The 13,159-nt window shown below is 46.2% G+C and overlaps 1 protein-coding gene across 1 annotated transcript; it reads right to left on the bottom strand.

The window, feature by feature from the left end:
* Window positions 1–146: 146 nt before the first annotated feature.
* LOC104688765 (glutathione S-transferase theta-1) lies at window positions 147–9,485 on the bottom strand. The gene is made up of 6 exons (XM_039561378.1): window positions 9,302–9,485; window positions 9,140–9,196; window positions 6,022–6,109; window positions 4,735–4,885; window positions 2,377–2,553; window positions 147–1,375 (listed from the first exon to the last, which is right to left on the bottom strand). The coding sequence occupies exons 1-6, from the start codon at window positions 9,411–9,413 to the stop codon at window positions 1,175–1,177; spliced, it is 786 nt and encodes a 261-aa protein (XP_039417312.1). The 5' UTR covers window positions 9,414–9,485; the 3' UTR covers window positions 147–1,174.
* Window positions 9,486–13,159: the final 3,674 nt, after the last annotated feature.

Here is a 13,159-nt window from a genome sequence, read left to right as displayed (position 1 = left end):
GTACAATTTGTTATTTTCAACTGAAAAAACTGGAAATGGTTGGATTTGCTCAGTTTTACCTCATAAATTGTGCTGCAATACAAAAGGATTTTCTATTTGAGCTATAACTGTGCAGAAACAAACAGCCAAGAGAAGAGCCCAAAAGCTCCAAAACAACTCTTTGCCCTTTTATTGTGATGCATGTGTTGCTCAATGCCACAAAATCTCTCCTATTACTTCAGCTGTGCAGGGTGACTTACTTGGTGAACTTCCATCCAAAACAGTCTCAGAAGAGTATATCTGCATTTATTCCCTCCCTGCATTTTCTAGGAGAAATGTGGATTGCTATTACAGTATTACCATAGAAAAAAACCCAATTTGTGTGCTGTTATATTCTCTTTCAAGAAAACACTGTGAATGTATTCTTTCAGGGTACTTCCTATATAATATCAGCACAGTATTTAGGTAGGCAATTATTCCAAGGCTGTGGCCACCAGCAGCACAAATCTCCAAGAACAGCTGCTGCCACACATGTACTGGTAGTCAGAGCACCAACAGAACCCAGGGTTTCAGAAATCAAAAGCAGTGGTTAAACTGAAGAATTATAAAGATTCACAGTTGTAGATGAATACAAAGAAATTTCTCAAAGGAACTTCAAGGCAAATGGAAGTGTGGAATGTACATGGACAGCCAAGCAGGATGTCTCAACAATAAGAAACTTTTAAAATTTCTTTTTTTCACTTTTGTGAAGTAGTTTTGTGCTCATCTGTGCAGACACATGCTGGGAAGATGAGAATCAGACACACTTTGCAGTACAAATGTTAAAATCTCATGAAAACTATGACCCTCATCCTATTCAGTTCTTTAATGTTCCCAGTTTATAGGCTGGCTTGAATTCTGTCAGGCAATACTGTTCTTGTCTCTACCATCTCTGAGAAGACTGACACTGAAATAAAATCCAGATGCATGTTAAGTGACCTGTAGGGCCTCAGCCTTCTGTATAAATTTAATGTTTTAGGTCTTAAACTTTCCCCAGCTTCCACCCCCAAGGATACAAGAAAGACCTGGCCAGGGGGGAAACATTCTGCAATTTCTGTGTTAGAATTACAGTGCTCTTTCCAGTTACATGTAGAAATGGATGTCAGAGAAGTTAAAAAGGAAAAAAAAGGCAGGAAAAATGCTAAAATAGGTTAATTCATTTCAACATCTTCATCAACACAGGTGCCAGTTGCTCTTTCAGCTGTGGATCGATTTGAATATTGCTCAGTTCTTTGATATTGAGGATCATCTCATGGGCTTGGAAAAAAAGCTCTTTCCCCACCGCATCCTCCACCCGCCTGCGCCACTCCCTCAGCCTGGGTCTGTCTTCAAAGATGTCACAACCAACTCCAACAGGCTGCAGAAAGGGAAGAGAGCAACAGTGAGGCTTGGGGCAGTCACTTCTTAACTGAGACAACAGGCACTAAAAGTGTACTTGCAGGTACAGGTAAAGAGGAAGCGCTCATACAGGAGCAGTAGGAAGGAGGGAAATCTCCTCTGGTCGGGTGTACCTATCTGGGGGACACAAAAGCTAACCTGTATTTTAAAGAGCATTTACAAGTCAATTCCTGGAATAGCTATGAAGTGCAGCATAGATGACCACGTTCAGTGAGTGATTTTCAGCCACAACACTGAAGATGTGGTGGGCTGGCAGTTCCAGGGACCACTGCCCAGTGTGCAGTACAGAGTGCTGCATTACACAGCAACACCCAGCACAAAATGTTAAGTGTTTAACTGAACCAGTGTCCTAACTGACATAATCTACCCCCTTCTACTTTCTGCCTGTGCCACTCTCTGGAACACAATGTAGAGAAGCAGAACTGCTGTTTTTCAGTCCCTTGGACACTGAACCGGGAGAAAGAAATCACTGCTGGGCTGCAGGATCCAGGCCCTGGTGGGCTGGCAGAGAACAATCAGTTTGTCACAGACTTAATTTGATTACCTGTGTCTGAGATAAATTCTTTCATCTTCCAGACACGGCATGGGCAAGTACCATATTCTTGAATGATAGAAATATTCCTATACGGTTTTCTCATTTCATCAGACCTGTCTGCTATTGCTTCTCACTTACATATACTACCTCCTTCTCTGGAGGTTAAAAATAAGTCATTATAAAAAATGAAGAAGAGGTATTGCTAGAGATGAGAAACAAAAGAGATCTGTTGCAGCTAGCTTTTTTTTTGATTTTCACTGCTGTTCTGAACCCACTCCCACTCTCCCCATTGTCTTAGGCCAGTTCTGCTGAGATATGCTCTCACTTCTCCTTCTAGTGAAGTGTTACCACATGCTGCACCCTCCCTGCCCAGCAGCATCTGTTTTCCCTTGTGCTGACATTCCTTAGCATGCTCCAGCACTCACTTGCATCAGTTCCACAATGGCCACAAGATCTGCCAGGGAGATCTCATTCCCAATGATAAAAGCTTTGTCCTGCAGAAACCTCTCCTCAAATTGCTTCAGGGAAGTGGACAGCCCCTCCATAACCTCCTGGAGCTTCTCAGAAGGCAGTGGCTGCCCTGTGAAGAGGGGAATCAACACCTGAGGAGAGAAGGGACATAACAGAACAGATGACCATCTTCTCTGGTAGTCGTAACTTAAGTTATACCCCATGATTGTCAGTGACCTGCAATAAAGCTGCACAAGGGGATGGCACAGCTTCATGGACTGCAGCAGCTCCAAGGAGCTCCTGGACAGAGAGCACACAAGCAGTCCTAAGCAGCTGACCTGCCACGGTAGTGGCCTCCAGCTAATCAGCAGCAATATGTGGAACAAAATCAAGGATCCTCATCTTATTTTGTGCCTGGCAGCTGTGCCCTCCCACTCCACCCTGTTGGGATACAAAAGAAAAATGGGCAACAGCTCCAGGGAAGACAAATCTCTGCCACAGTCACCCCTGCTACATCCTCTGTTTCACCAGCAGCTGCCCACCAGCCACCCCTGCCAGCCACCCTGCTGTGGAACTGCATGCTGAAGGCAGCTGCCTGTCCCACAGAGTGATGGAGAGGAAGGAATGGTGGTGGCTGTGGCAGGAGCATCGGAAGGACTAGAACGCATCAACACTGGCTGGAGAGACAGAAATGGCTTCCTCTGTGTGACAGCAGCCAGCAAGGCTGGCAGTGGCCAACACCATTTTTACATGACCCTTTCTGTGGCCTGCCAGGCATCATTCTTTAAACCACTAGAAATTTTTCCAGAGCAATCACATAACTGCAGTCCTTGTGTCTACACAAACTTGCTGGCACTGGGGGTAGTTGCCTTTCCACAACATTTTTCACCAGTGACAGAGGTGTATGCACCACTGGAGCCTGCAGTGTTTCACAGCCATGCTGCCTTCACCTTCCACAGCTAAAGAAGTATAGTTTATTTAGAAAATCAGAATTAAAGATACAAATTTCAGTCAGTGCAAGTGGACTGAATTTCTACTTACTGCTAGTATATTCAACAATTCAAGTTGGGATTGCTTAATCCAAGCCAGGATTTTGGCCAAACACATGTGGAATCTATTTCATCAGAAAATTCATGGCCAGTTGTATTCCTAAGTGATTCCAATTATGCATGATGGGATTTTTGGGTAAAATCACTTGAAACAGCATCTTCTTCCTTTTCCTTATCTCAGGGCAGTCTGTCTTTTCCCATTTCTAGCTAGTATGCTTCTCTTACGTGGTGGCTTTATATGTTTCCATATTTACAGTTATTCTGAGGACCTTTTCTGCATCTGGGTTATCTAATCATCATCAGCAGCAATTATCTGGATTTCCTTCCCTTGGAGCACTGCAGTGACAGCCTGCAGAGGCTGGAAGAACCTGCTTCTTGTATGAATCTGACTCATATTTGAATTGCTTCTCTGCACTCTATAGCCAAAAAATCAAATACCAATAAATTCAAGAAGATGAATGAGTCCTGATACGCTTTGTTAGGCACAAAGAAGGGCAAATTTTACAATGAAGGAATGAAGTTCTTACCTGTTTACTAGCAACCCTGATTTCATCTGAAATTCCATACCACAGTTGTCCTTGCAGGACTATATTTGCACCTAGGTCTCTCTAAGGATAGTTGCATTAACTGTCTGGTGAGTTGGCTGGAAATAGGTGTCCAGCAAAATATCATCTAACACTAAATGATTTTCTGGCTCAGGGTTAATCAGTTAATTTTGCCTAAATGTTAATTGACCTGACTACACTGAGTAAAGAAAATCTGCCTCTCAGTGTCTCTCCTCTCTGTCCCTGAGCCTATTTCAGAGAAGCACATAAGTGTGCTGGAATCAGAAGGCTCCTTCTGGATTTCCACACTAATGTGGCTGCAGGGACTTGTATGAAGAATGCAAGTCTTTCTGCTTCCAGCAATAAAACACATGATCACCAAAGCCAGACTTTGCCTATGTGCACACTCTGAACAGCTGTGCAGTGGAGGAGAGGCCCTTGGAAGCAATACTGTTACATATTGGCTCACAAATCCAGGCAGTGGAAGTCTGTTGGGTTTGAGATCTTCTGTACCAGACCTTCTCTAAGGGAAAAAACTGAAATGGCCAATGCTGCTTTTGCCAAATCCTGACGTTGATCAGTTTGGAACAGCTCCCTCGCCCACAGCTCCTTTCAGCTAGGAATGGCCCACGTTTGTTGTTTCAGCATGACAAACGGTCTCTGAATTGGGGCTTTTAAAATGCTCAGTATTCTCACAGGAAAACATTACTTTACTCACATTTTTACATTGTCTCCTTACCTTGATCCACATGGTCTTAGGAGCATTAGCCCGGATGTTAGCATGGTGCCAGGAGAGGTACTCATCTACCCGGGCCCGTTTTTGTATGTCTGAGGGGTACCAGTGGTCGGGAGTGTTGTACTTTCGACTCAGATACAGCAGAATGGCAGTGCTGCTCATGCATCAACAGGAGACAAGAAAGGGGGCAGGCAATTATGATGCAGAATACTTTTGCCTAAGCTCCCTTTCCTGCCTCTTCTCAGCTTGCTGCTGCCACTAAAAAGCATTCAGATCAGGATTTCCAGTGGAGGCATCTCTTATAAAGGCATCTAATTCATGTTGATATCAGTGGCCCTTAGTCACCTTAGCTTCCATGAAAACTGTAATCTGCTGGAAAATCACAGCACTGTTCCCATCCACCATCATGCTGCTGGACAGTACTGGGGTAAACAAACAATAAACCTCCATGATCATCTATCAGTGATGGTAACTCCACTTGCTCCTTGACTGTTCTGACCCATCTCTCTGAGACCTGTGCTGTTTCCGTGCTTGTGTACTAAATGAAACTCTCTGATAGGTTATGCTGCCTTTTCATCAGGTCTGTCTCCACCATGCAGCTTCCACTGAAGTCAGTGGAAATCTCAGCAAGGAAACCCGACAGAATCTTTTTTGTGTTTGTCCAGATATTTATACTTTCACTAACTGGCAGAAGTCAGAGGGAAAAATATCTTAGTCATCTGCAACAATACTTAGGCTATTACTACAAAAAAAAGATGCCACAGAAAATGTGCTGACAAAATGGAAGAAAATGCAGATACCCTTACCTGATACTACTATAGTTCAATTGTTTCAGTATTATGACATCATTAACCAGTCTCCATATTAATCTTTTAATGTAAAGCCTAAATTTTATCTGTGTAGATGTTCACTCAGCCTTTATGACTAATTGTACAGTCACCCCAAGACACTAATTCAGATAAACAGAATTCTTTCCTAGAGTAAAAGGGATTTCCTTTCCTAGGGTTGAAAGGATTTTTATAAGCTTTCAACATCTCCCAGAAATGTTTATAATCCCATTTTGAGGTAAGTGCATTCAGGATGAGATGAAGCAGCTAAGTCAGTTGAGTTGTTTACATTCTGAAAGATAATTCAAACAGAAAGTGGAAAGAGATCAAATGAGGTTATACTATTAAAAATAACCAGCATGTTCATATATTCTGTGATCCTTAAATATTCCACAGGAATGACATCTTCTGAATGCAGCACAGATTGATGTTACACAAGGAAGTCTAAGGACTGAGTTCTTACCATTCTGCAAGGGTGAAGTCTCCGTCCTTCAGTGCTGGTACTTTCTTCAAGAGGCTCACTTTGCCAGCACCTTCACTATTTGATGGCCCTAAGAACACGAACAGACAAGTCTGAGGTTAGAAGTGTATCTGCCAGTGCCTGATAAATGAAATACCTGCAGCCAACTGGATGATCAGTGAACTGTGTGAGGTTTTCCCAATATGGTCATAGCTCACAATCGAAAGGTAATGAAATGGCAGAGGGCAGTCAGCTCAGGCTGGGCACATGGCATGGAGCAGTTTATATTTCTATACAGGAGTTCTCTTGCTGGCTCAGGTACCAGGATACTTGCAAAACTTACTGACAGAGAGGACATTGGCTAGGGACAGGGAAGCTCAGACACTGCACTACTCCTGACTCTGTGTTATTCCTGGCTCTGCATGTCAACCTACTTCTAACAGGAAAACACAGGAGGAAGACACCATTCTGTAAGAATTTAAACTCCACAGTCCCTTGGAGGAATTAGCAGCTGACTATCTAATCAGGCTTTCAGGCTTTCAGTTTCCCACTGCTGGCACAGGACATGCCACTCAGCAGTTAAATGCCAGGGAATTGCACAACAGCCCAGGAACACCTGAGTAAGAAAAGCTGTGAGGAATTTGTTTGCTTTGCTTGTTTTAAGTGCTACTGAGAAGGAGACATGACAAAAAAGGTGCAAATCCTGATCAAATCAGCATGACCAGCAGGAGGTCTTGTACAAAGATCACTTTGTTCAAAAAAAGACAAGAAAAAAGATCATTAACTTACAGTGATCTCCATCTCTAAGAACTATTTTTACCCATTGAGGAAGCAGCAGCAGTGTCTACATTACTGGACAAATGTGCAGTAGGAAATAGTCTCCAGGAAATAAAACCAGTCTCTGGACAAAAAAGTTTATTTGCAGCTGGTTTGAGACGGGGTCAGAGAAGGCAGGTTGCTGCATTACAATTACAGACTGCTTTCCGTTATATCGATTTCATATAATGAGTTAATTCAAGCAGAGCATACATTACCACTTGTTCTCCTTTCTAGCTGACTAGCCTCTACCTTATTTCTTCTTTGAGAAGTGGGTTTTCTAAAAATTCCAGTGTAAGTAGCTTCATCAGAGACTAGGGTTTACATTTATCTGCTATTTGAAGGGATTCAAACCCACATCTTCCATTTCATTAGGAAAAGTCTCTGGCTACCTGCTGTGATGATGGCTTCCACCTTAGCTGGGTAAGAGGTTCCATCTGCACAGCAGAACCAGGCAACACTGTCAAGAGAGGCAGGAAGCCCTAGGTAGGGCTTCTTAAAAATAATAGCCTGACAAAAAGCGCAAGTTAAGCGTAATAATTGAGAAAATTGAGTCTAAAAATAAAAATGTCCAAAAATCAAGCCAGTGGGCAAAGTACTGTATGCCTCACCCCCATGAATTGTATCACAGAAACAGCAAGGCAAATATTTGTAAATCTACTGTCATGCAAGGAGTTGCTCAGGGAAGGTGCTTTGTTTTATGCTTTTAGAAGGTCTCCAAAGGCCAGTGGTCATCACACACCCAGCTCTGGTGAGATCTGTAGTGTTCAGTTGGTCTTTGGAAAAATGCAGTAGAAAGTTGCCAGTCAGTAATGCTTACAGCTAACAAGCAGTCCCTTGTCAGACCCAGCTATTTGGTTGTCCTGCTGTCTGTGTTTATTATCCAGGACAGCAGGAAACTAAGAAAAAAGGATATGAGAAGCAAGCAGTGGGTGAGGGCAGCCTGAATCAGATTTCAGACAGCTTTCATCATACAGAAATCCTAGCAGGAATACTGAGCATATTTGTTCCCTGATGAGGCAAACATGTCATTATAGCAGGTTGGACAGTAGGTCAGTGTCAGTTAGACAGCGTGCACCACAGCCCGGGGATGGCATCATTTACTTTGGTTTGTACAGGGTCTTTGCACATAGACACAAAAGACCTGTGCTGAGACTCTGTGACTGAGCTGTGAACTGGTAAATGCCTTGGTGTGAACACTAACTCCAGGCTGCTTCATTAGGATCCACTGTTTATTGTATGAAAATAGAGACTAACATTTGTATTTGCAGTTTAGCAGAGTTTAAGCTTGTGCCTCTCTTCCAGCCAGCAGAGCCAGCCTTTTTGTTTAGTGGTATTAGGCGACCCATCTTTATCATTCCTGTGATGCTGGCTTGAGTTATGGTTCTGTTTAACATCAGTTGTATCTGGGGTAATTAGTTCTTGATGACCCCCCAAGGATGGATGGAGATATATAGCTATATACACACACAGTGTGTATTGCTAGGCTTTGAGGTGTAACTTTAACAAGCAGAGTATACACAGTCAAAAGGCAGGGCAGGCTGCACACATGAGGAAATCTTAAGCGTAAGTCATAGTGCAGGGAAGGAGGTTTATTGGTGGGTGAAAAGAGCAGTGGAAAAGATTTTATGCAAATAGAAGGGGAAAAATCCCACTCTATTTGCCAATCATGTACCTGCCTAATCATCTCCCCAGCCAAGGGTTTCCAAGTAATATGCTTCGCCTTAGGCACAAAAGTAACAATTTACTAGGAAAATGCAACATTTAACTGGGCAATAGTCATACAGTTGGACGAGCCTGAACAGCTGAGTGTTTCTGCAACGTACAGCATTCCCAGAGCACTCCTCGGCTGTCACTGTGACTAATTTGCTTGAAATGGCTAGAGGAACATTCCTTGGAGAACCTCAAAAATAGATGCAACAGAGCTACGGGACTGCTCCGGGAACGGGAGCCGCACGGTCAAACCACGGCGTTCAATGCCCCTCGGCAGCGCAGGGATTCAGCATCAGTCGGGTGACCCTGAGAGCTCGTCCTTCCCTCCCACCGGACTGAAGGACGCGGTGCTGCTCCTGTGCCGGGAGGCGAAGGGGTTCCCCCGGGGGCCGTGAGAGCAGACCCCCGCCAGGTCCAGGGCCGCAGCGGCGGGCTCAGCCGGCCCCCGCCCGGGGATCGCGTTACAGCGCCGAGCGCTCGGAGGGCCCGTCCGGTCCCTCCCCGGCCGCGGGGCCACCTCCCGCGGACAGGCTCGGCCGAGCAGGGCCGGTGCCCGGCGCGGGGACCCTCCCGTCCCCTGCTCTGCCCTCACCTGCGCGGGGCTGCTCCGCGCCGCTCCCCGCCGCCGGCTTCTTCCCCAGCACCGAGTCTGCCAAGAGCCAAGAGAGGGGCTGAGCCCGCGCCCCCGCCGGGCTGCGCCCGCCCCGGCCCCGCCGCCTCAGGGCAGCGCGGCGGCGGCCGCGCCCCGTCCCACCTTTGAACAGCTCCACGTGCTTAAACTCGAAGGGAATGTTGTTGCTCCGGGCGAAGATGTAGATGGAGCGGCAGGGCTGCGAGAGCAGGTCCAGGTACAGCTCCAACCCCATCCCGACCCGGCCTGCCCTGCGAGGAGCTCCCGCGGCTCTGCCGCCGAGCGCCCGGAGCCGCCCTGCATGGGCCGGGCGGGGGCCGAGCCGCGCCGGGCGGGAGCGCCCTCCGTCCCTCCCTCCTCCCCTCCCTCCCCCGGGCCGCGCCGGGCGGGGGCGGCAGCGGCGGCCTTGCGGGGCGGGGGCCGGAGGGAGCGGGGTCTGCGTCGTAGGGAAACCGCGGAACGCCACTCTCCTGCGGGGCGCGGACTGCAGAGTGCCGGAGGACCCCAGGAGAGCCCCCGTCGGCCGAGGCAGAGGCGGGGAGGCGCGGCCGGAGTTGGGACAGGGGTTACAGAGTTCCCCTTCCCACGGCGTCAGGCGGCTCTGGCCCGCTCTGGCTGCCATCGTGTCTATTCATTTTCCTTCAGGAAGGGAAGGTAACATGTGAGTAGTGACAAACTGCGAGTAACAGTCAATGACCGGCCTCAAAAGAGAGGCTGGAACGAAGCAGTAAGGGAGAGGAGGCTGTCACTCCCCTCCAGAGCCTTGGCTGGAACCGCAGGGACTCGGGAGCCACTCTCACCCACAGCATCCCACTATGACTCTCACAAGGTAAATGCTGAGTTTTGTAACACAGTTCTGCAGGGTTGTGCTACGCTGCAGACTGAGCCTTTGCACAATGTCCTCTAAGCCAGTGTTTATGCACCGCCAGACCTCAGTATGGTTTTCAGTCCAGAACATAATTCTTTGGTCACATAATCTCTGCCAAGTGCTGCAAGGTGACATCTAAATGGCAGTGAAGTGCGGAGGACTTCTGTGTGGGCATTACGTCTGCATACTCACTCGAAGTGACTTTCCTCTCTCCCTGGTATTTGTCACTTCAGATTTTCATGCAAGTGGAGGAGAACTAAAGAAGTTTAGACTCAATTCAAGCCCTTGCACTGAGCCCACAGTCTTTCACAGCTGTGTGATTCAGGAAGGTGATGTGCTGGCTGAGTACAGGGACTTCTGGGACTCTGGGAGACAGAGCAGCTGAACCACTCAGGGCAAAGTCACCCCCAATCAAACCCACCTCAGCTGCGCTGACACCTTGCTATCAGTGTTGTGCCAGAGAGCTTGTATGTCACACAGAAATCTTTGGAAAGACCCGTGGGAATCTCAGGGAGAGGAAACTGGAGGATCAGTTGCTCTTTTTCTTGTGCAAAGGGTTGTGAAAAGGCTTGGGTACTGAGCTGGGAGCTTGTGGACTAGATAAATTACAAACTGGAACACTTCCAGGGGTTTAGAACTTTCAGATTTAGAAGAGCACTGTAAGAATTTTTCAGTTTCTCAGCCAGAACAGGAAGAGAGGCTGTGCACACCCTTTACTTCCCCTGCAGCACAGTTCACCCTCTAGAGCACCTGCATCCAGCACCAATATGCTGGAGATCACAGCTCATAGAGTATTGTGGCAGGTGCTTGAGTTCAAACTCCTTCAGTGCAAAGGAATCTTAAATGTTAAGGGAGTGGGGAAGAGGAGCATGAAAGTGGCTCTGCACAGGTAATAGTCTGAGAAGTCTTTGTGCTTCAAAGTGCTTCCGTGTCCCTACTCTGATATATCGAGAAGAGTGTTGATCTCAGCAGTGTGCAGCAATGTTAGCAGTGTGGGTTCACTTTGCTCCTTTATTCATGGTTCAGTTGATCCATTAGTCCTATCTGAACTTCAAAGATATTTTCATGTGCCTCCTGGAAATGTTCCTTCCTTAAGTTTTTCTCCAATGTGCTGACTGCACTGCACAGCCCACATAACCAAAGAGGTATTTTTATCTGGTTGTATTATAGGCCATTTGATTGATTATTCCTGGCTCCAGGCTAGTGTTTCTAGCACTGTATTTTCATTTGACTCCATCACCTCAAAGACTATTTTTCCTGCCTTTATATCCTCTGTCAGCATTTTGGAAACAGGAACAAGACAGAAAAAATGCATTAAGTTTTGTAGTTTATTTCTTAATCATTTAGAGAAAGTCTCAGGATGTTTTTCTGGTTTTTTAAACATTCCTTCTATTTTGTTTGTTACAGCTTCATTTTATTCCAGAAATCACAGGTTCTCACTTATTTCCAAATAGCCCTGGCAAGAATTGAGGAAATTGAATTGAACATGTTTGGTTAAGCTGACAGTGCAGGTGTAACCCCTCTCCATTTTCAGGGTGAAAGGGGAGTGGACAGTCAACAGACCTTGTACCAAAGCAAGCAAAACTCTTGCACAATCTGTTGGGTTTTGGTAGGCAGCTCCTAGGGCTTTCAATTTGGGAACTGGAACCAGACAAGATCCAGTGACACAAAGGAGCAAAATGCAGAGCTGGAGGGACAGAAAAAGGCAAAGTACAAGGATGAGCAGCCTTATCTCCACAATTCAGAGCAAAAAACAAGGCAGATTTATCTGTTTTATAACTCTGTGGCCATCCAAGGAGTTACTCTAGGGAGGTGCTTTGTCCGGTGGGAATAGAAGGGCCCAAAATGCCACTGGGTCACTGCATACACGCCAGGCAGAAACTATGGGAAAAACAATTTAAAATCTCTTCTTGCCACCATGACCAGGCTGGAGTGAGGCAAGTGTATTTATGCTTTGTGAAACAGCAGTGGAGGAGCACGAAAAAGCCAGCTCTGAACATAGTTGCAGCTTGGTTTTGAAGGCAGCTGTCCTTGCAGGAGTGCACAATGGGTGACATTTAAGGAACTTGTGCCTCATTCCAACAAGCAGAAAATTGGCTCAAGACTCTTATGCAGAGCTCTTGTGCTACAAGTATCATAAATAAAAAAGTTTTAAAAGGACACTTTATTTGCCTCGGCTTGTGCAATGGTTTGCATGCAGAACAGCCCTATCTGGAGATTCTGCTGGGAAATGTGTATCACAAAAGGCTTTGCTCCTAAGTCCATTTTGAGATCTGTCAAGATTAGCACCCTGCAAAATAGACTCTTGGTTTTGATTATTCCTCTGCTCTGCTTATACTTGAACAGAAGGGGTGGGAAATATTTATGATTCTGGTAGAAGTTTGCTCTCTACAAGAAAGGGAAAGTTGAAAGTCAGGGAAAGTACAAAGGTGCCAACAGCAGAGCGCAGCAAGGCTGGACAGCCGTAGTGAGGCAGCGAAGGTACCTCTTTAATTGCAGGTGTGTAGAGCAGCCCAGCTGGTAACTGTGGTAAAGCTGCAGTTAGAGGGAAGGAAGTGGTTGGTGGTACAATGTAAACAGCTCTTGAGGCTCAGCACTGCTGGCAACAGAAGCAGGATGGCGTTGTCAGGGATTGCTGCTCAGGCACCAGTCATGCAAGCACTCTTAGGGCCAGAAGAGAGCTGCTGTCATTGACTTTACTCACTGGCATGCAACAGGCCCTTCCAACAAATTTACCAATAAAAAATCAGGTAAAAAGACAAATATCTTTGTATGCGTCAGCACTGAAAGCGACAGTTTGAGGGCAAATGTTCCTTTTCACCACTGACATTGAGGATTTCTTGTAGGTTGGAAGGATGGAAAGTAAAGAGACCAGCCTGCAGGCATGTGCATTGCAAACCGTGGTTCATGTGGCCTTTTGAACTAAAGGGCAGGTTTACTCAGGAAACAAACAGAAAAGCCAGCTGGCTCATTCCCCAAAAACAGTAGATCCAACTGAAAGAATGTGTGAGACTTTGAGCAGCTACATTCACCATTTCTGAGGACTGTAATAACTTGACTTGCATTCAGATGACTGACATCTTACACCCAGCATACTGCACAGCTTTCGTCGT

Source organism: Corvus cornix, chromosome 15, assembly GCF_000738735.6.
Source record: "Corvus cornix cornix isolate S_Up_H32 chromosome 15, ASM73873v5, whole genome shotgun sequence".
NCBI classification, from domain to species: Eukaryota; Metazoa; Chordata; class Aves; order Passeriformes; family Corvidae; genus Corvus; species Corvus cornix.
The sequence above is the reverse complement of the archived record's forward strand: the minus strand, read 5'-3'. Positions and strand labels throughout refer to the sequence as shown.

Excerpts from the sequence above, each read along its gene's own strand:
- LOC104688765 (XM_039561378.1), bottom strand. The coding sequence starts at position 9,413 with ATGGGGTTGGAGCTGTACCTGGACCTGCTCTCGCAGCCCTGCCGCTCC. Across the intron at positions 6,110-9,139 it reads CGCGGAGCAGCCCCGCGCAG|GGCCATCAAATAGTGAAGGT; the intron begins GTGAGGGCAGAG and ends TCGTGTTCTTAG. Across the intron at positions 1,376-2,376 it reads CCATTGTGGAACTGATGCAA|CCTGTTGGAGTTGGTTGTGA; the intron begins GTGAGTGCTGGA and ends CCCTTTCTGCAG.